The following is a 27,276-nucleotide window of genomic DNA, read 5'->3' on the forward strand; positions in this document are numbered from 1 at the left end:
GATTGGTGTGCGATTGGTCTGCTATTTTGGTGATTTTGGTCTACACGGTAGTTTGCTGTACAATCATTTTGCAATCGTAAATCATTTGCAGACAAAATGATTCATTATTGAATGACAGAAAAGGATAAAAACGTTTATTTCAAAGAAAAATAGCGGAATGCCACATACGCTTCAATCGTAATCGAGTCGGGATCGGATCTCAGTCGAATCGAGTCGAACGTGAATCGTATGTCGCTTAAGTAAAATTAGGAGAATCGGGCCCCTGGTCTTATATTAGTAGCAGAATGCCCGATATGGTAAAAACTGCTATTGCGATCATATTGCGATTCGATTTTGACATTATTAACTTAGGAGAATTGGGCCCCGGATAGAGATCACAAGCAGGATCTCGAGTCTATTTTTCGCAAATGCAATTACACATGATTTGCCTAGGTAGGGTTGCCCGGGTAACTGGGTTGAGGAGGTCAGACAGGCAGTCACTCCTTGTAAAGCACTGGTAGGTACTCAGCTGCGTGTCGGGACGTTAGGATGGTAACAATAAAAGCAACACAAGTACAAGGAAATGATTTATTACTCTTAATCATAAAGTGCTTGCGAATGCTGACTGCTTGTAGTTATACACAAAATATTCATAAATGCATAATGTTGTACAGTATGTGCACACTGGCGCCTCTAGCGACATCTAAGTAAACTAACAGTTACTTACGTTTGACGCTAGAAGACAAGGTAAACGTATTTTTTTCTTAAAACAATTGTATACTTTATCAAAAGGTAAACAGTTGTTTTAAGAAAAACCGACATTTATGTTGTAGGTGAACTTGGGCTTTATAAGAAAAAAATGTTAAAGATGATCACGTCTCAGAAAAACACAATAATTTTTGATATTCGTCGATGCAAAACCTCCTCTAAAAACAGATTTAATAATTTTATTAACATAGCTGGAAGACGCACTGATTAAAGTAATGAAATTATGATTGTAAGCGCCATTGATGATTTACTACACAATTGAAGTTACGCTATATTCTGATTATCAAGGTCAGTAAAGAACGCTTAAATAAATGGTAAATATTGTGTCCATAATAAAACATTTTTTCAGGAACGCAGTGCGCACATACAGTGATAGCACCGACCGCGCACTAGACAAAATGTAGGAATCATCAATGTAAACACCAAAATTATGAGTGGGGAAAAGAATATCAGGTACACTTGTTACAGAAAAAGGTAGAACATTTATAATTTTAAAAGACAATCAATAGTTTTGAAGTAAACTGTCGAGTGTGCGGTACAGTGTTAACAAAAAGTTATGAACATATTTGCAAGTGTACAGTCGACCACAGAATACATGAACTTATTAAAAGATATATTGAATTAAGTACAGTAGCCAGTGATTCTACTATGAAATTATTTAAGAAAGGTGTAGTGATCAAGAGGAAACTTGGAGTAAAAATGATCAATACTCATACATCTGAGAAAACTTAATTATTTACGAGGAAGTTGTAACATTTAACTATTACGATAACCAAATCAATAACCAGCTATTAAATAGTCGCCCATTGCACTATATATCGGCTAGTTATAATTCAGTTATCATCACAGTCAAATGGTGCAACTCACCCTTGACGTTATTCTGTCATCGACTATATGAGTTGTACTAAACTAAATGACTCGTTTTGAAGGAAATACAAGTAATTGTGATCTTAGAGAGAGATAGAACCTTATCTAAGCAAACTATTTGACAATACTGAATAGGGTAACTTTAATATTCACTTTAATACGGTAAGATTGTAAGACATGCTAGCTGTTGGTATCGACACAAATATTATTAGAACACATATTTATTTCAATTATTATGTCATGCATTAATACCAATGTGTAGAGGTCAAAAAACTTAATTATGATTTTTTGACTGTTATAATTGACCTGAAAACATTGGCTCACAGTGTACAATAAAATCAAAGTTAAACTTTAAATACAAGCGAACAATTAACACAATAATTTTGACTGAATACAAATACAACTCCAATATTTATAACTAATCAGATTTTAGTTTGAAATTGTATCAATTAGTATGGCACTAGTTGACAATGTGCGTAGCAGTGCTACGGCGTAGCGTCGTAGCGCCGTAGCGTCGTAGCGCAGGTACTCTGCTTCCAAGGTTGGTCTACACCGGCCGCGTGTAGCGCCGCGACGCGCATGATACTCTACCAAAGCTTCCCCGGCGCTCGCATGCATGCATGCATGGTGCTCATGCACACATGGTGCTCATACATGCATGGTCCTCATGCATGCATGGAAGACATATATGCATGATGCTCAATGCATGCATGGTGCTCATACATGCATGTACTCATATATGCACGGTACACATGCGTGCATGGTATTCATGTATGCTAATACTGTGTAGAGACTATGTGGTTGCACCATGAATTTGACAACCATTAAATTTTGTGTTGTCACAATAGTATGTCCAACCCTTTCCCACAATTATGATTTAGCAAAAAATCTAGAATATGATAAGTTGTGCAGGCGAGCGTCTGCGGAGGGACACATGAAAACTATGAACATTAATACTTTAACATCGCTTTGGTAGACATCATTGTTTCAACTGAGGCGCGGCGAGAACGTCACGCTCACACACACACGCGCTTATACACACACACACACACACACACACAGGGTCTGATGGCGAACGTAATATATCTAGCTATAACTAAGTAAAGAAATAAGGACCAGTAATCCGTGAGAGACAACTGTAGAACAATATGAACGAGAATCAAATAAACAACTAAATTAAAAAGACAATTTAATGAGAAAAAAAAAAAAATGAATTGCAAATTACAAATACGTGACTGTGTCACGAACATAAAACGAAAATTTCGATTCTCCAAAACTTGACGTGCGTGACGTCACTTAGAGAGGGGGGAGGGGGGTACCCCCACCCTCTTGTACTGTCACCCTCGTGACGCAAAGAGGTACATACTCCGGGCGAACCGGTCCCCTCACGCACGTCATTTCATCTTACTGTTGATCTGTTCGTAAATGTGAAGTCGCCGTAACAGGAGAGAATTCTTGACAGTCGGCTTATTATCATTACCGGTTTTATCATAGTTAAAGAAATAATCTTTAGATTCAGATGCAGTGGCTGCATCATTACGTTCTAAACTCCATAGATCACGGTTAGGTATAACTGGTTCACCTCTAAACCGACTCGCGTGGTAAGCGGCCAGTTTCCTGGTCAGAATATTTCTGTTAACGTTAACTATATTCTCTTTATCATTATCTCTCACGGGATCACCGTCAGTGCTTACGTTTCTAGGCTGCCTTAACGATGCTAAATTGTCGTTTACGACTTCACTACAATTGACTAAATCTTTACTATGTACGTTATCTCCTAGAGGATCGCGCTCGACTGGCGTCTCTTTGGCTTCGACCACGCTGCGTGTACAACTATGACTACCAGCTAATTGTGCTTCTTCAGTGAACGTACAACTACTGCATGCTGTGCGCTCAGTGACGTCACTGTCTTTGGTATCGGCTCGCTTCGCTTGTCTGCTCTTATAGAACTCGCTCCAGAACCTCTTCTTATCGTCTCCTAACGTGACTTGCTTTACTTTGTGCATGAGGACTGTCACGTCTGCGTCATCACTGATCTTTGTCACGTGACCTACGTCATCATCATCCCATTCATCATCACCGAGCGCTCCGTCGCGATCACACATCCTATCATTAAACTCATCTCTTACACTAGTAGTAATATTATTATAATCGACAACAGTTCTATGACTTACATTATTACCTGAAGCTTGCAGTAAGCGAGTGTTCACACTACTGCGGAGAGTGTTCCTATCAGTGAGACTAACGCTATCTCTAGTGCTGCGGTACTTGTAGTACGCGAGGGCTCTACTGCCCACGTTGCCATGGCAACCGTCATGAGACTCGCGCGGGCCTGCTGTAGGCCGCATCCTCGACAGCGGTAGCCGCAGCTCGCTAAGCCTGTCGCCACCAGTACCCGCACATGCAGAGGTCGTACTCACGGGGTGTGCGCGTGAGGTGCTCGGCGGCGGGGGTCGCGTGACGTCACACGCGAGGGGGTGGCGGCCCGCCTAAGCGAACAGGAGCGCGGGCGCGGCGCCGGCCACCTCGCACACGAACTGGTCCTGCTCCAGCGGCCGCTTGATCCAGCGACCCAGCTTCGCCTTCTCGAACGCTTCGATCAGACGCTGCTTCGCCAACTGGAAGTTAAATTATGTAATAAGTATTTCTATGAAAGCTTCCTAAAATTCCATGGATGAGTGACCATCTTGACGTTGAATATCTTAGGCAGTCGCTACGGGTAGTCAGAAGCCAGAAAGCTTATGACCAGTCCTACGAAGGCCGCAAGGGTTTAGGGGAACGGGTAGCGGGGTTCAGGAGGTTAGATAGGTAGTTTCTCTATGTGGGACACTGGTACTCAGCTGCGTCCGGTTAAAACTGGATGCAGACCCCAACATAGTTCGGGATCTGAACCAAACAATGACATTAAGACAGCCTAACGCTTATACACACCTGGTATGTGGGACACATCTGCTTGGCCTCGTTGTACAGCAGCGTGTCGGGGTTGTCCGGCATGGCGGGCGGCAACGTCTCACCGTCCGTCTCCTGAACACACACATACTATATCTAGTACCACTTACATAGTGTGACGTCATCATGACAAGCGTGTGTGTCTACGCTTGCCATGATGCATGGGAGACTTTCCATCAGATATAGTTCGACAATAGAATATGCTTCAATACACTACACATGCCAACCTCTCCCAGAGATTATAATAAGCAGTTATGTATGTTCGCCCTACTCAGTTAATATGTCGATGCTTTCTGTCGATGACCAATGTCAAAAAAATTTATAGTTTTTGGACTGAGTTTATATCGACGATCAACATAATTGAGCTATCTATGATGTGCGTCAAACAGTCATGTAATATTTATATCCTAAGAATACAATGAGTGTGCAATACCATTCCGCAAAGTTATTTGTGCAGTCGCTCAGGAACAGTTTGTATGGAGACAAGTGATCGATCACTTGGTACTGAATCTGAAACTTGTCTGTTTAGTTCATGTTAATGTAATCCTGTACACGCCGGCATCACAACTTTACTCTCCAAGTCATTCCTTCATTTAGAACAATTCTGCTGTCTAACTCAAGAAAATAGAAATTAAAATACAATAGAATTTATAAATATTGATAGAATATTAGTTGGTGATGGCAGGAGAGTGCGAGTGTACGTGTGTGTGTGTGTGTGTGTAGCACATGTGTGTGTGTGTATGTGAGAGGGTGTGTGTGTGTGTGTGTATGTGAGAGGGTGTGTATGTGTGTGTGTGTGTATGTGAGAGGGTGTGTATGTGTGTGTCTGTGAGAGGGTGTGTATGTGTGTGTCTGTGCGTGTGTGGGGGGGGGGGTACCTGCGGCAGCAGCGGCAGTCGCTTGACGAGGTAGTGCCAGCGCGCGAACATGCTCTGCTTGCAGAGCAGCGAGGGCTGTCCGCTCTCGAGCTTGCCGGTGGTGGCGTTGATGAGCTCGGGCAGCGGCTGCGTGGCGCACCAGGCGACGCTGAAGGACGGCGCGCGGGCCGGCGTGCGGGCCTCGGCGCTGGCCGCGCGGGACAGCAGCGGCCGCGCCAGGTGGAACGGCGGCGGCAGGCACGAGATGTACGCCTCGATGCGACCGCAGATAGCCCTGCAAGACCAAGGACGACACATTTATTTATTTGTTCATCAAGGTGCCCCAACAGATTGGAAGCCAACTCCAACATAGTTAGGAAAAGGCTCGGGAGAAGAAGATGCCCCAACAGCAATACATATCGAAAATAAGATACTCAGTGATACTTATTGAAGTCAGTCACCGATTCGAGTAAAGCCAATGACTGGAGAAATCACACATTTGCATAATGACAATAGGCAGGAATAGGGGATACCACAGGGTAGAATGTTATGTCCTGCGTTGTTTTAAAATTCATGACACGTTGTTTGATTTAAAGAACTTATCTAGCATTTATCAAATCAGAAATTGCAATTGCGGCTGTCAATCGTATATCTTTAGTTATGAAATAAGGTTAGAACATAAGGAAAACCAGACGTAACTGATGATATAACTGGCCGTTTATTCCAAAAACCCTTACAAAAATGTCATTACATAGAACCGAATGGTTATTCTACTAAAAAGGGCGCAAGTACAAGTATCAACAGTTAATTCAGTAGTTATGTCCTTATAAAGCGTCGCTAAAGTAAAGGTGAATTCCTGTGTGTTGGCGCAGGGCTCGTTCATTAGGCAGAGACGTTGCGACATGTCCGCTCAGACCTGTTATTATATGCTAGCTTAATTACCAGCCACGAGACTGTCCTAGTATCTAGTAATTAAAAACTACGAAAGTTCGATTCCTAGCATCTACTAATTCTATATAAAATTTTTCGGTAGTAGGTTATAATAAATGCCAGCTGACTTTGGGTAATATAAGTTGAACAGCAACCCCATTTTTAGATATATTTAAGGGTGGTGTATGTATATTTGTAAACGAATGATTAAGCGCGGATTTCTATATTCTATCTACGATTCTGATTATATATTAGTAGGGTTGAAATATGCGCCAAGGTCGCTACAGTTACTGACAGGTAAATGTTATGCATGTGACTACTGACCAGCTGACCAGGTAAGTTAGACACAAGTTCCGCTAAACAGGTGCACTTAATTCAGTAGAAGGACTGTTGTGTATGCTAAATGTAATTCTGGTTTAGGTGCTTGCTGAAGAAGCTGCTTTTAAAATCAAAATATTCAAACAAGACTGAGAAAGGTAAAATAAACAACAGATCTTCTCCTAAAACGTTCCTTAGCTGTTCTGCTAAAAGACGCGGCCAAAAAATGCCCAACAAACACATATTACATTAATATCATAATGTTGTATGTTTCAGTACATGTGTCAATTACTAACAGTTAGCACAGTATTACATGAGATACAACTCGTAACGAACATTTCGTAATAAACACGTTTTTCTGCTTCGAGTGAGACCTGGTTTGATTAATTTCCCCGAGCACTAGTTCTATCGACGAAGTCGTGCTGGCCTACTGGGTAAAGTATGAGGGTGCGGGTTTGATTCCAGGTCGGGCAAGTACCAATGTAACTTTTCTAACTACTACTTTCTAACTACTTTCTAAGTATATCTTAGTCAATCTTAGACACCAATGGCTGATTGGTGTCTAAGATTGATGTGAAGGAAAACATCTCGAGGAACCCTGGACTATAAAGTGTGGAATTACCAACCCGCATCTCGCGCATGGTGATTAACGCTCAATCCTTCTCCGTGTGAGAGGAGGCCGCAGCCCAGCAGTGGGACGATAAAAAAAAGGCTGTAACAGTAACTAGTTCTATTAACTACACAGCACCCACCATCATTCTCCGAGCCTTTTCGGAACTATGTTGGTGTCGGCTTCCAGTCTAACCGGATGCAGCTGAGTACCAGTGTGCCACAAGGAGCGACTGCCTATCTGACCTCCTCAACCCAGTTACCCGGACCCCTTGGTTGGACTGGTGTCAGACTTACTGGCTTCTGACTACTAACGACTGTCAAGGATGTTCAATGACAGCCGGGGCCTACAGTTTAACGTGCCCTCCGAAACACAGTCATTGGTATCCAAAATATACTTAGAAAGTACATACAAACTTAGAAAAGTTGCATTGGTACTTGCCTGACCTGGAATTGATCCCTCGCCCTCATACTTGAGAGGTTGGCTCTTTATCTACTAGGCCACCACGACTTCTATCAACTACACATACAGACAGGTGAGGGCTGGGAGTCTGTCGCCCCTCTACGCGCGCGCGGCGTGAGGCGGGTGTCGGCATACAGCTTTCAACCGCCAATATACGCACTTGTACCAGCAAATATAACATGTTGAGACTCGGCTGTTGATGTATTAATATTATATTGTAATATAGTTTTATTTAGAGGTCGTTAGTTATTAATAAATACAAGATGCAGTCGATGGTGCCGCTGGCTTGCTTCCTCTCAATCATACGTGAGTACTATCTATAAGCTATCTCTGAGTTTGTTTGTTCATGTTAGTTTGGGGATTTGAAAAAAATATTCAGTGTTAGATAGCTCATTTAATAAGGAAGCCTGTGAAGAATTTTATCAGATTTATACCGTCGAACCACAAAAACTTTTAAACATCTGAAAAAAAAATCACATTATGACGTTGAAATAAGCTCCGTTTTACAGCAATTTTTTTTAGACAAATGTTAAACAGATGTTTAAGTTTTTGTAGCAAGGCTGATAAAGTTAAAGTTTTATCAGCATCTATTTCAGTTCGGCCTACATAACGCACGTTGGGCGGGCGGACAACGGAATTATGTAATTAAACTTATACGAACTGTTTCAAACACATTGACACGAATTTTATACTTGACAATGTATTTTGAAAATAATGCGCCCTTTTAGTTTATCTTGACTGTCATTTCAACATCTTAGGCAGTCGTTAAGGGTAGTCAGAAGCCAGTAAGTCTGACAAACAGTCTTACTAAGGAGTATCGGGTTGCTCGGGTGGGTAACTGGGTTGAGGAGGTCAGATAGGCAGTCGCTCCTTGTGGCACACTGGTACTCAGCTGCAATACCACGTGGTTGGGAAAGGTCTAGACAGATAACGACTTGATCTAGAAGAATGTTCTCATACAATGGGTGTCGTCTTGCGACACGTGTCCCAGTGAGGCGTTGCGATCGCTCCACTAACGCGTTACCATTCCGCACTCCGCTAATTATTACATTATACCATGTCTGTGTGTGAGTGAGTGCACACACGCGCGAGGAGTAATGATTGATAGCGTGTAATGTGTGATACAATGTATAGGGTTGAATAGTGAATAGGAATCGTTGTCAGAGAAATAGAACACTCATGAATCAAGAAGACCTTTGTCACAATACATATGCTTACAAAACGCATTTCGGAATTTACAGATTATGTAATTAACCAACTACTTATCCAAAATAATAATTAAAAAAAAAACAATATCAAAAAAAGTGTTGTGAAAAATTGTTTAGGTATCTTTCGTCAAATATCGAAAGATATCCATGAAGGATTTTTGAAACCCAAAAACAACTATAGATTTTTTTCGTATTATATGTTTTGCCGAAATACCTAGGTACATATTTCAAACGTTTCAGACTCTAAATTAATGTAAATGACGGTAAAAGTTGTTATGACGGATATAAGCAATTTAGTTGCTTGACCCTTTGACCCAAGCAGTCATATTACATGCAGGATATTATATTATTTATATTCGCCTAGAGTACAGGATTACGGTACACAGCTCGCCGCGACCAGTTTTTCCACATTTTCATCGGTCGCGCAACTCTTACACAATTTTACATATCTGTGCCGCATTAGGTAAATGCAGTTTTCCAAGCGAGTTCAATCTAGGCGCCGATCTAGCTTCACTAAGTTATACATTAATGTTATGTCTCTGTAGGGTCTCGATAACTTTGCCCCTTTTCACTTAGCAAATTGATGTCAGTAGATTAGCAGTAGTGTTTTGTTCCTACATTCTGACTGAATAGAAGCGAACTTCAGAGCGGTTACATTATTTGATGACAACTGTACTTTACCTTCACTGTATTTTAAGAAAAAGTCGAAAACAAACATGGATTTCAAAATTCTGAAATCATGCTCTTTCTCTGTCTGAGAAAAGACCGCGATCCTAGAATGGGACAGTTAGAAGAATAAACCTATTGAAGCATTCAAAAACTCTTCTTTTTTGCGAAGTCGGTTAAAAAGTCTGATTATGAAGTTGTAGTGAGGTGTTGCGCTGGACAAAAACTGATGTTAGTTAACTAATAGCAGATGATGGTATCGTGTAATACATAGTTGCGTTCAATGAAGCGCCACACCGCGCCGTTACAGCGATACTTCACTGTGACGCGTTCAACTGCAACTTATAACCGAACTATTGCTGTTAGTTGTTACGCTGACAATAACAGATTAACACACAGTAACAACAAAGTTCTCGTAACAGTGTACAGTTACGAGAACTTTGTTGTTTGCTCGTAAAATTACAAAGTTATTGAGTAGCATTGTTGCGTGCTATGGAATGATTGCAGCTTTCCGTGGAACATTGTTTATAAGCGTTGTTTCAGTTAGACGAAACAGACAAAAACTCAGAGTGTGAACACACGAATTGTTGCGAACACGCGTTGTGACGCTCAGCATTCTACTAGGTACAGTTTGTAAGGTGGACACCGACTGAACTGTCTATTAGGTTTATGCGTACTCTTATCTATGCTGATATGGTTAAAATATATGCAATTAATGAGTCTTTATCTTTCAGTATTAGATAGCCCTATTAACGAGGAAGTCGAGAACACTAGATTTCCAAGCAAGCACGGGACGACGCGCAGGAGAAACCCGGAAGCTTGTCAATGTATATCAATAAACAATTTTAAAATTCATAATCAAACTATCGTCTATTTACGACGGCGTGAGTGTGATGTGTCAGTGTGTATGTCACGGCACGTTCCTCTAAAATGAACATCTCGTCAGTTTATTATATCTGTAACCGCACAGGCGCACACATAACACTGCTGCCCTCACATACGCAACACATACATACATTTGTATAGCCAAACGTTATAACATCATCTGTCTAAACCCTTTAGGATACCCGGGCAACCCAATACCCTCTAGTAAGACCTGTTTTTAGATTTTCTATAACGACTGTCAAAGATGTTTAAATTACTACCAACTTATCGCGCCATTTCGAAAAACGGAGAAACTCATGACAAGATGGTCACCCATCCACGGAGCTCGCGTTGCTTATCATTGTGATCGCTGTATTCGCTCGGCTCTTACTGAACCACGAGCCGATCCTGTTGTAACATCAGCTGCTAATACATTGCGGTTGTCAGTCTCACGAAGTGATGGAACTTTACCAAATATTACAATATGTTCCTTAACGATTACTGTTGTGTTCAGAAATACAGAATAGAGCGGTTATTGTGGTCGACTCTACGACTGCAATGTGTCAGGCAAATACATACCTTAATACCACAAATTAAGGTTTGTTATGGAACTAAATAATGAAGTGCAAAATACGAGCACTGTGAAATATATCATGCTTGTGGTAACAGTTGATGATATCGTGCATATGTAATACGTCATCCAATGTGTCACTCACAGAAAAGATTTCGCGATTTGCGTAAACTGTTGTCGAGACTTGAAAAACCGATACTTAACATTTATCTTTATTTCATTCAGGATTTTCATTCAGGAAGTCCATCAGCAAGCAATCATTTAAAAATGCTGTGCATTTTTGTTAGTCATTTTCATTACTCAGTTGCTTCAGTTACGTCTTTTTGGTAATGCACCTAGCATGTTTTCCCTGCATCACCCTAAGGTTGACTGGAAGAATGTCTGTATGTGTCTGTGGGCAATAAGTCCGCCTTTGTAATGTTTTGTTGCATAAAGTTTAATAAATGAATAAACTTCAGCGAAATGCGAAAACAGACCTTAAAGAGCGCGCGTTTTGGGGGCCGTCTTTTTTAAAGAACTACAAAAAGTGCTGATTTTCTGCCTACATTGAATAAATGACTTTTATGTTTTAGACTCGATATTCAATGGCCCTTCCTCCGGCAGGTCCCCCGGGCGTGCAGTACGAGAACGCGCTGCTGCAGATCGCGCCGGTGGACAAGGCTAAGTGCCCCTTCGTCAAGCACCACGCCGACATCACCTTCCAGCTCTTCACCAGGTCTGTACAACCCTGGAGCCCTGGAGCCCTGGAGGCATCCACTCGTCACAAACTTTAGGTTTACAGGTCTCACTTGTACACACTCGAATTGGTCAAGGCAAGAGTGATAAAGGTAGGGTGTTATCAAACCTGCCGTTAATATCCAACAGGATACTCAAATTTTTTTAATCAAACTTGTTTGTAAAACAAACTTCACAAAACTGCCACACTTCAGCATTTCCCACTTGTGCTTAGAGTGAAGAAGTGGCGCAAATTCCATTACATACTTCTTATTGTGTGAGCTGCAGTTTTGATCACCTAGAAAGCCCTGGCGTCAGAGTTTTCGCAAATCCGTCTGACGGCGTCTGACGTGGAATTACACACTGAAGAACACAAGATGAGACTAGGTCACCAGGTGACATCACAGCAGGTACAGCAAGGTGACACTGTATGTAACGTTTCAGACACAACCCGACAGCATACCAGGAGTTGTCGCCGGGAGACGACGAGCGGCTGTTCGCGTCCAACCTGGACTGGGGCGCGCGCACACTGCTCTACTTCCACGCCTTCATGGAGCAGCCCGACGACGGCAGCGGCATCATGGTGCGGGAAGGTACCACATACTACTGTTCTACCGTAACATGGTATGATGAATAGGCTATGGTCTATCTGAAGACCGAACGAATCTTCCTCCTGCCCTGTTCCCAATTTTATTTGGGATCGGAGCAATATGTCTTCCGCTTCCATCCTTCGCTGTCACTCGTCATACTGACACTCACTCCCTTCCTACTCATGTCATCTTTCAGGCAATCCATCCATCTTTTCTTAGGTCTTTCATTTCCTCTCCATCCATCTACATTCATACCTAGCACACACTTCGTTGTATGCGTATACATCTGCATTACATTCCCATACCTGAAGACCGAACGAATGCAGATGATGATATAAAGAAATACTCAAAGATGGTATTCAGACAAGACACCACAGGTGCACAATGTACTAGCGAGCAACATAAGCATGATGTTGTGACAATTATGTTCCAGCGCTCATGCAGCGCGGCGACACGAACGTGATAATGGTGGAGGCGTCGCGGCTGGAGGCGGGCCCGTGGTACTTCACGGCGGCGCAGAACACCTGGTACATCGGCCAGTACGCCGCCAACTTCATCGACTACCTCGTCTCCAGGTGACAGCTCTTCTATACTCCATGTTCCTGCACTTGTCACGTGACTTCTTGTAGCTCAAGTAACGTACGGTGGGCGTGGTAGAAAATCACAAGTTCCTGGAACTAACGAGGCGGTCTGATTTCTTGTCAAATCAATCAATCAGACCAAGACTGGTCTTGATTCATTAGTGATTATACATATTGCAAAAATGGGTGGGTTCTAAGAAGGCGTATTAGGGTAGGTCTAAAAAGCTGGCAGTACAAAGTGGGCAAAAATTAAAAAAAAAAAGCTCAAAATTTGTTGCTAATTTGTTGCTAATTAGTTGCCAAATAATCGATTTTTTTGCTTTTGCCGATTTCGAGAAATCGTCAACAATGCTAGCTTCACCATAAGCTGGCATGGATTATAAGATAAAAGTAAAGGTAAAATAAACAAAATCACTACAAATTTGTTGCTAATTTGTTGCTGTAAAACCAAAATAAATTTGAGGTGCAAAAATATTTTTTTTTTCAAATAGAAAATTTTTATTTGCTTTGCGCGCTTGAATGTCAATTGTTTCATGAAAAAAATATGAAATAAATTTGTTGCTCGTCACAGAACTGTTCCTTGTCACTTAGAGAACCAGCAACTAAATAGACACCCGACGATCGGGTGTCTTGAACTTCGGTGACTAACAAACCGGCCATGCTGGCTTGAATGTCGATTTTTCCGGTGAAAAACGTGAAAATGAATTTGTTGCTCGTCACAGAGGTGATTAATGTCTCTCAGAGAACCAGCAACTAAATAGACACCCGACGATCGGGTGTCTTGAACTTCGGTGACTAACAAACCGGCCATGCTGGCTTGAATGTCGATTTTTCCGGTGAAAAACGTTGAAATGAATTTGTTGCTCGTCACAGAGGTGATTAATGTCTCTCAGAGAACCAGCAACTAAATAGACACCCGACGATCGGGTGTCTTGAACTTCGGTGACTAACAAACCGGCCATGCTGGCTTGAATGTCGATTTTTCCGGTGAAAAACGTGGAAATGAATTTGTTGCTCGTCACAGAGGTGATTAATGTCTCTCAGAGAACCAGCAACTAAATAGACACCCGACGATCGGGTGTCTTGAACTTCGGTGACTAACAAACCGGCCATGCTGGCTTGAATGTCGATTTTTCCGGTGAAAAACGTTGAAATGAATTTGTTGCTCGTCACAGAGGTGATTAATGTCTCTCAGAGAACCAGCAACTAAATAGACACCCGACGATCGGGTGTCTTGAACTTCGGTGACTAACAAACCGGCCATGCTGGCTTGAATGTCGATTTTTCCGGTGAAAAACGTTGAAATGAATTTGTTGCTCGTCACAGAGGTGATTAATGTCTCTCAGAGAACCAGCAACTAAATAGACACCCGACGATCGGGTGTCTTGAACTTCGGTGACTAACAAACCGGCCATGCTGGCTTGAATGTCGATTTTTCCGGTGAAAAACGTGGAAATAAATTTTTTGCTCTCCGTAGAACTGTTAGGCATCGATCGGAGAACCAGCAACTAAATAAACATCCAATCACCAAGTCTCCTTTAAGCTGATGATTATCAAACACGCTATGTTTCGTTGAATGTTTGTTTCTGCTGGAAAAATCGACATTCAAGCCAGCATGGCCGGTTTGTTAGTCACCGAAGTTCAAGACACCCGATCGTCGGGTGTCTATTTAGTTGCTGGTTCTCTGAGAGACATTAATCATCTCTGTGACGAGCAACAAATTCATTTCAACGTTTTTCACCGGAAAAATCGACATTCAAGCTAGCATGGCCGGTTTGTTAGTCACCGAAGTTCAAGACACCCGATCGTCGGGTGTCTATTTAGTTGCTGGTTCTCTAAGTGACAAGGAACAGTTCTGTGACGAGCAACAAATTTATTTCATATTTTTTTCATGAAACAATTGACATTCAAGCGCGCAAAGCAAATAAAAATTTTCTATTTGAAAAAAATAATATTTTTGCACCTCAAATTTATTTTGGTTATACAGCAACAAATTAGCAACAAATTTGTAGTGATTTTGTTTATTTTACCTTTACTTTTATCTTATAATCCATGCCAGCTTATGGTGAAGCTAGCATTGTTGACGATTTCTCGAAATCGGCAAAAGCAAAAAAATCGATTATTTGGCAACTAATTAGCAACAAATTAGCAACAAATTTTGAGCTTTTTTTTTTTAATTTGTCCCACTTTGTACTGCCAGCTTTTTAGAGCTTATTAGGGTAACACACGAATTCTTTTTTAGCACACAGTGTTGAGTAACGTCAGCGTTGGTGATTTGACCTTATCTCAATACTTCTCTGCATTATTGTCGTTTGCTAATGTGGCTCACGCTATGTTATACAGAGGTCTGCAGCTGAACAACACCGTACTGGTGGGACACAGCCTCGGCGCGCAGGCGGCCGGCGTCGCGGGCAGCGCGCTCACGTCAGGTGAGCTGAGCGATGTTGCCGCTCTTACGGGCACAGCAGCCGCTCTTATGTGCACTGTTGCCAATCTGATGCCTAGTTCGTGGCGTAAAGCTTAGAAATGCAAGGCAACAGAGCCGATGTGAACACTACAACAGGGAGCAACGATTGTCGCTATTTGCTTGAAGCTTGCGTTTACAAATGTTTGGTACTATGTTACTCCAACGTGGAGCAACCGAGTAACAGACTTCAATGCACATCAGAAAACTCAGTTCACGATTTTTTCAAATTTTTCTACTTCCTTGTGCAACAGTTTGTTGGTAATGTAGTTATATGTGTGTGCCTGTATGTCCCAGGTCGCGTGTCTCGCATCACGGGGCTGGACCCGGCGCTGCCGCTGTTCTCGGGGCTGCCGCTGGCGCAGCGCCTCGACCCCGGCGACGCGGACTACGTCGACGTCATACACACCGACGCCGGCATCTTCGGTACAAACGCTACATTCATTCCATGTTATACAGAACCTTCTGTGTGTTGTTCAAATTATTGGGTACACTGCTACCAGCAACAAGATGTTAGGAACGAATATACCGTCTTTTTGGTACAAATGTCTTTGTCAATTTGGCAGAGCGACAGGAAGAATCATAATGACGTCCTAGTCGATTGTCGGCCACGGCTGCCGTCTTCAAACTAGGAGATCCGCCAACTGCGCAGGACATATTATAGTGCACGCACATTTGCTTGGACACAGGAGCACTCTCTATTCCTTCATTCCCATAGCGCGATGGGATGGAAATCCGACACCACCTGAGAGAGATCACAAGCACGACCGATATTAACGTGCGACACGATGCACGAGGAAGTATCAGTTAGGATGCTAAAACATGTTCAACGCAACCATCCTAGCCTACAGCTTAAGTGATAAACATGACGTGTATGTCCCTCAGGGTACAAGGAGCCGATAGGCCACGCGGACTTCTTCCCGAACGGCGGCAAGAGTCCGCAGCCGGGCTGCGAGCTCGAGGTCGTGCTGCCGCAGCAGCTACTGCTCAACAAGTGTGAGTACCGTACCGTCTCACCTTCTTAACCAATCAGAAGGGCCGGAGACTCGAGTCTCTCTTCGTCGTCCCTACATGACGGGACGGCTCCCGCTGTGGGTGCAGCGTGAGGGAGTGTCAGACTCTTACTGACTAAACCCCATCATGTTCCTTTTCAAGCCCTTTATGTACCGCGATAACTCTTTCGAACAATCCTCCAGTACCTCCCTATACTAACGTATACTAACACCCCCTCCTCCTGGCTGCCAGTCTTCTGCAGCCACTGGCGTTCGTACATGTTCTACACGGAGTCGATCCTGCGACCGCGCGGCTTCGTCGCCTCGCTGTGTCCCTCCTGGAAGGAGTTCACCGCCGGACGCTGCGCGCATGCGCCCACCGCACACATGGGATACGGCCTCGACACCAAGAAGTAAGCAGTGACGTCATCATGCTCTTGTGCTTAATATAGGTTTGGGTTTAGGGCTGGTTTTGTAGATGTAGCTTTGGTAAGTATTGTAGTGTGCACTCTTCGTTTAGGTCAACACCAGGTGAATTCTATTGCGAATATTCACGTCACCATTTACTATAGATTTCACGCAACTTTGCACTGTATGTTCACACGCTTAGAGCACAGTATTGTATGGCACACTCGACGCTTGCAGGTGACGGCACTGAGCGCACGCGAGGCTTCTACTCGTACTACCTGACATCGAGCCCACTGCCTTCACACTACAGTGAACATACCACCGACAACCAGATACAACCGATTGAAACCAGTACCAAGCAAGCAGAGCTAGGTGCTTTTCCGTATGGAAAACGCATGACAAAAGATAAGAAAAAGTCTAATATTCACACAGATGTGAATACACGTCACGCACACACTGACAGCAATCTCCGTAAGAAACGCGTCAAACGAAACATTACAGACAGGCACACAGACATAGAACTTGTAAAGAACGATACGAGCAATGACACAGACATCGAAAGACGCACAACATTGGACGATACTGTATCAGACAAACATTCAAATATCGAACAAAAAGCAAAACAAAAGAAGACACCAACACAAGCAAAGAAATCAATAATATCGCAAGACAACAGACACGCGAAGAAGCGACAGAAGCGCTTCCTTCAACTGTTTCGCTCGGACGATAACAAAGACGACAGCTTCATATTCCGCGCGCTGAACTTCCTCGTGAAGAACCGGAAGAGCGTGGTGCCGCTAGTGAGCGTGGCGCGTGACGTCAGCACACTCGTGCGGAGCGGCCGCGGCGAGCTGAGCCACGCCACCAAGGAACAGAGCAACTACGTGGGCTTCATTCCGTCCGAGCTCCCGCCCATCTCTTACACGCTCGAGCTCGGCAACGAGAACAGGGCGATGGCGTTTATAAAGAGACTGCTCGGGTTGAGTCCTAAGGGCGACCGTCTGACTATCGGCAGCGGATGAGGGGGGGGAACTTTATGGGTATGTATGGAATAGATACAATTGTTAACATATTTAGCCGGTTTTTCGGTTACAAATTATGGAAGGTAAACAATTTTGATGGAACGGCTAGACTATCATAACACGAAAGATACATAATTGTACAATCTATCCTTGAAAGTAAAAAACATTTTAAGATTAGTGAGCCCCAATGTTGAACCCTGAGGAACGCCTGTTTCACTAATAAGATATTCGCGGAATCATGTATTCTGCTACTTGGTCCTTATTGTTTGGAAGAAAGACAATTACTTTATTTACTTTGAGCGATACATACATAATAATTCCGTAGTGATTTACTTAGTCATAAAATGAAAATGTCGCGAGCCATGCTGTCAAATGCTTTCCAAAGATCACGGAATGCGTTTAAGAAGATAATCTTCGTATAATAAGAAAAAAATATAGGTAGAAAAGAATGCACCGGGCACGCTTGAGCATAGTAAATTATAATTATAGCAGTAAATGTTTTGTAAATAGAATGTGTAGGTACACCATGCACCAATGTAGCACACTGTAGTTGTGGGAAAAGCTATTTTGTACTGCAAATAAAGATAGCACATAATTTTTTGTGACTAATAAAGAATCGAAATAATATTACTTTGTGTATCACAGGGCCCGCGGCACCTACTACCTGATGACGCATCGCACGGCGCCCTACTCCGTCGAATAGTCTACACTTAGATCAATATACGTAGTTACGTTATACACACTGCTGTTTTATTTACACCTGAAGCTGTCCTGAGTTGGAGGGGCGGGGGTCAGCACTCACCTGTACATGTGGTGCGGGTGCAGCAGCGAGCCGAGCACGAGCGAGTGCAGGTAGACGGGCAGCACGAGCCGCGACAGCAGCGCGCCCTGCAGCCCGCACACGCACCAGCGCGCCACCTTGTCCGAGCACGACATCGTCAGCACTCACCTGTACATGTGGTGCGGGTGCAGCAGCGAGCCGAGCACGAGCGAGTGCAGGTAGACGGGCAGCACGAGCCGCGACAGCAGCGCGCCCTGCAGCCCGCACACGCACCAGCGCGCCACCTTGTCCGAGCACGACATCGTCAGCAGCCGCTCGCCCTGCCGACAGGACATGAAACTCAACTACTGCATAGAGTGTACGCTGGGGTGTGTATGGCAGAGTGCAAGGTAAGCGAAAACGTGTGAGAGCGTGAGGCATGCGAGGCGCGGACAGTTACTGCGCACTGGTCCGAGTGAACGGTTCTCTCTAGGAATATATTCGGTATCCGAGCACCGTGTTTCTCTCAACCCCCTGCACCCTACGACCAGAAGAGGCAGAACTCAACTTAGAGATTCAACCCAACAAGAGATTCCTAAGTCCTTCGCTTGAGTACAATAGTATATTAAGCACACTAGAAAGTGGCAGAGCTCACAAGTGTATGGTAGTGTGCACACTGGTGGTAGTGAGTACACTAGCAAGTGGTACCTGCATGACGCCGTCCCAGGTCTGCACGGTGTTGGTGCAGTTCTTGACGGGTATGGTGCCCTCGCCGGACTCGATCTTGGTCCTGAGCTGTCCCCTGGCGAGGCGGTTGGGATGCTTGTCGGGCTCGGCGTGGTGGTGCTCGTGCGGGCTGAAGATGCGTCCGTCGCCGCAGGGCGCCGTGCTCACGTACAGGTGCACGGCGCGGGACGCCTTCAGCCGGTAGCCGCCGCCAGGAACAGGCTCCAGGTCGTTGTTCTCCAGTGGGACCGTCGGATCTGGCAGCACAGTCAAATGTTTTTATTTCAAATAAGCCTTTGCAGGCTCCTATGTAACGCCACACTAGTTGCACGGTTCCAAAGAGTTGGTCTCATGGAGAAGAACCGGCAAGAAACTCCATGGACACTCATTTTAAAAGAAAATTAACAAATTACAATAGTTTTCTATCTATTCCTAAGAATGTTATACAATGCAAGTTGAGCTAAAAATGTATTAACAAATTATACAAAATAATTTTAGTGCAATCGTAACGAGAAAAATAATTAATGCAATTAAAAATACACTCACCAGCCTGTTCAGCGTACTGTAACAGCTGCGCGTATAAGTGTTTCTGTAGGCAGCGCCGCGCGGCCACCTAGAGGGAGTTGCTGTTAGTCAGTGAGTGTTACCAGACGTGGAAAGTACAATCACGGCAACGAAATCATTCACATATTTACAAATAAATGAACTGGAGTATTTTAATCGCATTTTACAAATACAAGGGGATACGGGAATGGGAACGAGATGTTATGTTGCATTTAAAGCAAGATCAATACTTCTACACGGGATATCGAAACCTTCCCGTAACGAAATACTCCTTTAAGTTTTGGCTATCATGACGACAATATACCAATCAAGGAATTGAGATAAGTGATTCTAATGTGACAACATAAGACAGATCTTTAAAATGAAAAGTAAATGTAAAGACAGATCTGAAATATTTTCAACACAGCTTTCAAATACAAAGTGTTAAATTCCTTGTAACTATGTATCTGAGTGCAGCAGTGACATCAATATGACCCCACTGGGTGGTGAGTACGTACCTCTGCGTGGCAGTCGTTGAGCGCGCGGCCGGTGACGGACATGTGCTCGCCCGACACGCACTTGGTGCCCGTCGTCACTGCGATCACCTGCACACACAGACATACCCGCGTCTAATCACTTTACCTGTGTCCACGTGTGTGTGTGTGTGTGTGTGTGTGTACAGTACATGTGTGTGTGTGTACAGTACATGTGTGTGTGTGTGTACAGTATATGTGTGTGGGTGTGTGTATGTGTGTGTGTACAGTACATTTCTGTGTGTGTGTGTTTACAGTACATGTGTGGGTATGTGTGTATTCAATACATGTATGAGTATGTGTGTTTTCAGTACATTTGTGTGTGTGTGTGTGTACAGTACATGTATGTGTGTGTGTGTGTGTACAGTACATGTGTGTGTGTGTGTGTGTGTGTGTACAGTACATGTGTGTGTGTGTGTGTACAGTACATGAGTGTGTGTGTGTGTGTGTGTGTACAGTACATCTCTGTGTGTGTGTGTGTTTACAGTACATGTGTGGGTATGTGTGTGTTCAATACATGTATGAGTATGTGTGTTTTCAGTACATGTGTGTGTGTGTGTGTGTGTGTGTGTGTGTGTGTGTGTGTGTGTGCACTTACCCGGGCGTCCTCGATGCGTGAGTGCGTGGTGATGACGATGCCGGCGAGCACCTTGCGCTTGGAGTGCACCACGTCGTTCTTCATCAGCTCGTTGAACTTCTCGTTCACCAGTCTGCACAGACAGTTGTATGTGACACACTGGTAATGCAGTAGTGAGGCGGGTGGGGTGTTACCACTTTCAAGGTATATCTTAGACACCAATGACTGTGTTTCGGATGACACGTTAAACTGTAGGTCCCGGCTGTCATTGAACATCTTCGGCAGTCGTTACGGGTAGTCAGTAAGTTTGCCATCAGTTTAACTAAAGGGTGGGCTTATTGGGTTGTCCGGGTAACTGTGTTGAGGAGGTCGGCTAGGTAGTCAGTGTGTGGGCGCCGCTCCTTGCTGCACGCTACGGACGGGTACTGACTTGGCGATGTGGTCGGCGAGGTGCTGGCGCAGCTGCGGCGCGCTCGGGGCGGCGGCCGGCGGCGCGCGCTCCTCCAGCGCCGCCAGCGCGCACCGCGCCGCCGCCAGCTTCGCCAGCTTCTTGCTCGACCCTGCGCCCCGCACCACCAGCGTCAGCACCGAGCGAGCACAGACACGAGAGTGATACAAAAACATATGACAATCAATGCTACCACTACTGCAGAAACTACACACGCGTCAAAATACAAGTGTGAAAACACGCTAGTCATGTATTGTGACCAGAACTCGGAGCGTGTGCAAAGGACAACATTCATTTCGTACACAAAACTGAAAGTGCCGAACGAAAAAAAAAAACCGGCCAAGTGCGAGTCGGACTCGCGCACGTAGGGTTCCGTACCATCCAAACTAATATTCTATATATATCGGGTGTGTCGTTCACAATCACATTAAATTCTATCGCATATACTTTATGATATTCTATGGCGAATTGTAAGAAAAATAACCTAATCCATTCAGTGGTTTAGCCACAGGAGTCATTTTTCGTTTTTATAATTTACAACATCATGTGTAAAGCAGAGATAAAGTTAGGAGTATCGTATGTTTTGTTCAGTTGACAGCTGTCAGTTTTCAAGGGAGAATTACAGTTGTTTGTAATGACTGACTTTTATATGGTGTTTAATTTTCGCACATTTTTATTCTATTTACTTTGTTTGAAAAATTCATTTTTTTTATTTTTACGTATTTTTCTTTTTTCTTTGTGTTAATGGACATATATTAACCAGTATATTAACGCATTTCATTTAATGTGATTATGAACGACACACCCGATATGTTACGGGTAATGCTAGAAGGTGGAGTAGTAAACCTAGGTTTACCCGGGTTGACTTAGTATTACCCAAGCTTCTTGGGTAAAGTCCGAATAATAAATGAAATAAGTATTAATTCGGGGTTTACCCATGCTCACCTATCAGCTACCCAACTCTGACTGGGTAATGTTAAAAATTTGTCTAATTAATTAGTGAAATGAAAATCTAAGGTCAATTTTAAACATTTATTATTTAAAAAACATACAAAGGCGATCGTAATCGCTTGAAGAGCATACACTAAATAGCTTAAATAGAAAAAAAACTAATAACGGTCGTTGTTGTTCAAATTGATATTATTTATTTGAGCAAGATAAACTGCTGTGACATTTAGAATTGCACAATTTTCCTGCAGCTTTGCATGAACACTTCTTTGTGGCACATTTTGTTTTGCAATTACACCTTTTATTACCTTGGCCTTCTGAAAGCGACTGTTCATTTGCAAGCTCTCGTAAGCTTCTTTTTCAGGTGATATATTTTCAATATCAATCAGTTTATCATGACACACAGAAAACTGATTCCTTAAGAACATTTCCTCAGTAGTAGCACGTTCGTTTCCTAGCCTATACAGATCATCAGCTTCTTCTATAACTACCATAAGCACATTCCGAAACTCGCCTCTTCCTCTATCGACATCTGGTATTTGGACTCTTACCGTATCTCCAACAGAACATGAAGGAAATTTTAAATTAGGGAATGCGGGCTTCCTAGAATTACGCCACGGGCTCGAAAAATACCCAACATCTAACATTACCCAGTCAGAGTTGGGTAGACCTGGTTTATTTTACTTATTATTCGGACTTTACCCAAGACGCTTGGGTAATACTAAGTCAAGCCGGGTAAACCTAGGTTTACTACTCCACCTTCTAGCATTACCCGTAACATGATACATATTTAGGGATATCGAGCAAAATTGAGCAAAAAATCACGTTTGTTGTATGGGAGCCCCCCGAAATATTTATTTTATTCTAGTTTTCAGTATTTGTTGTTAAAGCGGCAACAGAAGTACATCATCTGTGAAAATTTCAACTCTCTAACTATCACGGTTCATGAGATGCACAATGCACAATTTTTTTACTCTGGCCGGCACTTTCATTTTTGGGTACAAAATGTTCGAAACTTAATGATCTCCTTTCATCTTAAAAAAAAAATGACCTTGAAAAATGATGATCCTTCTATACCATACTTTTAAAAAATAAATATTTTGTATTGACAAAAACACTCACCGTATCCCTCGAACTTCTGGTCCTTGATCTGGCAGACGACCTTGAACCTCATGCTGTGGCTGAGCTGCAGCGGCGCTGTAACACCACACAAGTGTGCACACACGTGCACATCAGCAACACAAGTGTGCACACACGTGCACATCAGCAACACAAGTGTGCACACACGTGCACATCAGCAACACAAGTGTGCACATCAGCACCACGCGCGTGCACACACGTGCACAGCAGCACCTCGCGCGTGCACACACAGCACTACAAGTGTGCACACACAGCATCACAAGTGTGTACATACGTGCACATCAGCACCGCGCGCGTTCACACACGTGCACATAGCACCACAAGTGTGCACACACGTGCACATCAGCACCACGCGCGTGCACACACGTGCACACACAGCACCACAAGTGTGCACATACTTGCTCATCAGCACACAATATATTTGGTGTCGGCGCAATATGTTTTAAGCTTCCATTCCTCTCTGCGCCGTCATACTAATTATTCACTCTCATTTCATTCAAGTCCTCTTTTGGACAGTCTATCCTTTTTTTCCTTTAGTCGGCCTTTTCCTCTCCGTCCATCCACGTTCATACTTAATACATGTAGGTAAGATAAACACAAGTGTGAGTGAATATGTACATTATGCTGCTTTAATTAAGTTAAAAATCGATACGTAATTATAACTCGGCTGAAATAAAGCACTAGGCACTCAGACACATGTGTATATGTGAGTATGAGTGTGTGTGTATGTGTGAGTGTGTGTGTGCGTGTATAGTTACCCTGCGCGGCGGTGAGCGGGGAGCCGTCGCCGAAGGTGCAGGTGAAGGCGAGCCCCGAGTAGTTCTCGTACAGCACGTTGATGGGAGACTTGTGCGCCGCCGCCGCCGCCGCGCCGAACAGCGAGCCGGCCGGCGCGGGCGCCGCGGCCTCCGCGCCCGGCCCCGGCGCTGCAGGCGCGGGCGACGCCGGGGCCTGCACCGCCTCCACGCACTCCAGCTGCGACGCTGCGACACACAGTGTGACGTCAGGCGGGGGGTGAGGGTGAGGGGAGGGTGTGTGTGGGGGGGTGTACCTGGCGCGGGCGCGGGCTCGTCGCTGGTGAAGTCGTGGTGGGGCGGGGGGGGCAGCGCGCGGCCGGCGCGGGCGAGCAGCGCGGCGAGGCAGGCGCGGGCGGCGGCGGCGCGCGCCTCGCGCTTGCTGGGCCCGGCGCCGCAGAAGGCGAGGTCGGCCACGCGGACGCGCACGGTGAAGGACGGGCAGTGCGCGGGCCCCGCCTGGCGCAGCACGGAGTAGGCCACGCGCACGCCGAGCTCGTTGAGCGCGGACACGGGCGACTTGCCGCCGCTGGCCACGCTGTCGGCCGCCGCCGCCAGCGCCTGCAGGTTCCACTTGAAGCCGCCGCCCACCACGATGCTCGGCGCCGGGCGCTTCGCCGCCGGCTCGCCGTCTGACACACACAAGCACATGACACATGAAACGGAAGAGGGGCAAGCACGAAGCCAGTTGTTAGGGCAGGAAGGGACACTTGCCCTACCAACCATTTGTCATTTACCAACTTGTAAACTTTAGAATATGGGTCAAAAGTTATGGCCAATGTTAGCAACTTTGTCGTCATAGAGTAGGTATTCGCTAGTTGCTAAAAATGAATAATTTCCTAGAGTAAAATGAACTACAATTTTAGAACTAAGTAAACAAGTTCTAAAAAAATAACCTCGTTGTATATAAGTATTTATCTTCGACCATAATTTTTGCCCATAAAATTACCCACAAACAACCCACATTCCGTAGATAAAAAGCATTTGATGGATACTTTGAGGCATCCTGTGTATCACCATTGTCAGTGGGTCGTCTTAGGGAGTAGCGAACTTCACATCGGCAAACTTATGTGACGACAATTGTATGTTAACACGAGTTCAGCACACATCGCTGCCAGACTCTATGCGACTAACACTAACTAGCCACCTATCAGTTGACGCACTATTCATCATTACATCGCTGCAATAACGCGCCAATATGAATTCCTTCAACGTGCAAGTGTAGTGTGAAGTTACCTAGTATCTAACCAGCCGTATTTCTAATGCATTATCAACAATGTTGCTTGTATTCGCATATATCTTGTTCACACAATAAACCGGACCTTTAAACTACACAGGGGCCCGATTCTGCTAAGTAAATAATGTCAAAATTGAATAGAAATAGCAGTTTCAATCATATCGGGCATTCTGCTAACTGCTACTAATATAAGAGTATTCCACTGACATTCGATTGGTTTGCGATTGGTCTGCAATTTGGTCTATACAGTAGTTTGCTCTACAATCATATTGATCATAAATCATCTGCAGACAATATGATTCATTACTGAATCACAGAAATGCATAAAAACGTTAATTTAAAAGAAAAAGTAGCGGAATGCCGCATACGCTTCAATCGTAATTGAGTCGTGATTAGATCTCAGTCGAGTGTGAATCGTATGTCGATGCCCTGATGTATTTTTCAATATCCTATTCTAAAAACCAGATCACATCACACAAGTTGTATTATAGGTAATAGAAGTAGTCGCGGGAGCACATACTTTCCGTCTCGCGAAGCACCATGTTCCCGTTCTCGCTGCACATTGATACAACACGCACTCACTATCACCACTTCACAAGTACTTATTGAATATTGATTGTATTTGTATCGAGTCGGGAGAGCCGCGACACCGCGAGATCACATGTGGACTTCACTTCAACAGTTTTGACACTGACAAAACTTGTAACAAATATACAATGTGAGGGTAGCACGAGATATGTCACTTAGGGGGCGGTCATAAATTACGTGGGGTGTTTATTTTAATTTTTTGTCCCTCCCTCCCCCCTTGATAAATGTCGTGAAATTTGATTTAACCTCATCCCCCAATCTCACGTGAGATTTATCAAAATGGGTTTTTTTGCGTAAAAACCCGTAACCGTACGTAAATGTTGGATTATTTTTGCAAATAAAAAAAAAATACTTCGCGTTTTTATTTGCGACTAGTAATCAATATTTCTAAGAGTTTAATTATAATGTAAACAATAGAATACTTAAATCTTGAAAATACTTCTTTTTTTTTGTTCAAAAAATTGCACGATATTTGCCGAGACTGCGTATTTTATGAACGCTCCCTTAATCGCACACATTCAGATAACATGATGTAATGACCGCCTTGTTTCATATTGTCAACGTAGCGCATTCAAACTGTACAAACATGTTGCTAATATGGAAGACCATTATGTTTAACAGTACAGACATAGTGACACGAGACAATGGCGTTAGTGTTATGTTATCTATCCGAAATATTGTCCACTGACGGCCGCTCCCTATATTGTATCTATCTGTTGTATTGCTTACTACAGATAGGGATTTCAAACATTGTCAAAATGCTTTCATGAATACATAGTAGACAAATGTGTATTACGTTATAAGGTAGTCTGGAAGAGATCGCTCTTAGCGATAAGACCGCCCATTATGTCACCTACTTTAACTACCTAGTTTAAGATCAAAAATTTTAAATTGGTGTACCTAATAAAGAATATCTATCTATCTATCGAGTTATTCCCAATTTGTCATTAGTACCGATTGGTCACCAACTATTTTTTCCATACACCAAATCCCGATTGGTCATTCGAGCAAAATAAATAATTTAATATTTAAATTTTGGGTTCCGATTCGTCACCCGCATAAAATTTCACGTATCAGAGTACCGTCAGAAATAAAAGTGTTAGAAGAAATTTTAAATGAAACACTTCGATGTAAAAGGTAAAGGTTTAAATAGCTCTCATAT

The 27,276-nt window shown here is 43.7% G+C and overlaps 3 protein-coding genes across 3 annotated transcripts; 1 reads left to right on the top strand and 2 right to left on the bottom strand.

Annotated features, from left to right (window-relative positions):
- Window positions 1-553: 553 nt before the first annotated feature.
- On the bottom strand, window positions 554-4,106 carry LOC124644081. Its single transcript, XM_047183288.1, has 2 exons — window positions 1,058-4,106; window positions 554-601 (listed from the first exon to the last, which is right to left on the bottom strand). Exon 1 carries the CDS (start codon window positions 3,960-3,962, stop codon window positions 3,009-3,011), a length of 954 nt encoding a protein of 317 aa, XP_047039244.1. The 5' UTR covers window positions 3,963-4,106; the 3' UTR covers window positions 554-601; window positions 1,058-3,008.
- Window positions 554-26,199, bottom strand: LOC124644078 (double-stranded RNA-specific editase Adar). Its single transcript, XM_047183286.1, has 14 exons — window positions 26,047-26,199; window positions 24,547-24,921; window positions 24,254-24,478; window positions 23,478-23,552; window positions 21,390-21,519; window positions 20,981-21,092; window positions 20,368-20,454; window positions 19,853-19,919; window positions 19,289-19,563; window positions 18,875-18,921; window positions 18,623-18,727; window positions 5,442-5,715; window positions 4,546-4,638; window positions 554-4,232 (listed from the first exon to the last, which is right to left on the bottom strand). The coding sequence occupies exons 1-14, from the start codon at window positions 26,087-26,089 to the stop codon at window positions 4,104-4,106; spliced, it is 2,037 nt and encodes a 678-aa protein (XP_047039242.1). The 5' UTR covers window positions 26,090-26,199; the 3' UTR covers window positions 554-4,103.
- Window positions 8,004-17,820, top strand: LOC124644080 (endothelial lipase-like). Its single transcript, XM_047183287.1, has 8 exons — window positions 8,004-8,046; window positions 11,653-11,764; window positions 12,208-12,356; window positions 12,787-12,928; window positions 15,278-15,363; window positions 15,696-15,824; window positions 16,284-16,394; window positions 17,036-17,820. The coding sequence occupies exons 1-8, from the start codon at window positions 8,004-8,006 to the stop codon at window positions 17,818-17,820; spliced, it is 1,557 nt and encodes a 518-aa protein (XP_047039243.1).
- Window positions 26,200-27,276: the final 1,077 nt, after the last annotated feature.

This window comes from Helicoverpa zea, chromosome 29 (genome assembly GCF_022581195.2).
Source record: "Helicoverpa zea isolate HzStark_Cry1AcR chromosome 29, ilHelZeax1.1, whole genome shotgun sequence".
NCBI lineage: Eukaryota > Metazoa > Arthropoda > Insecta > Lepidoptera > Noctuidae > Helicoverpa > Helicoverpa zea.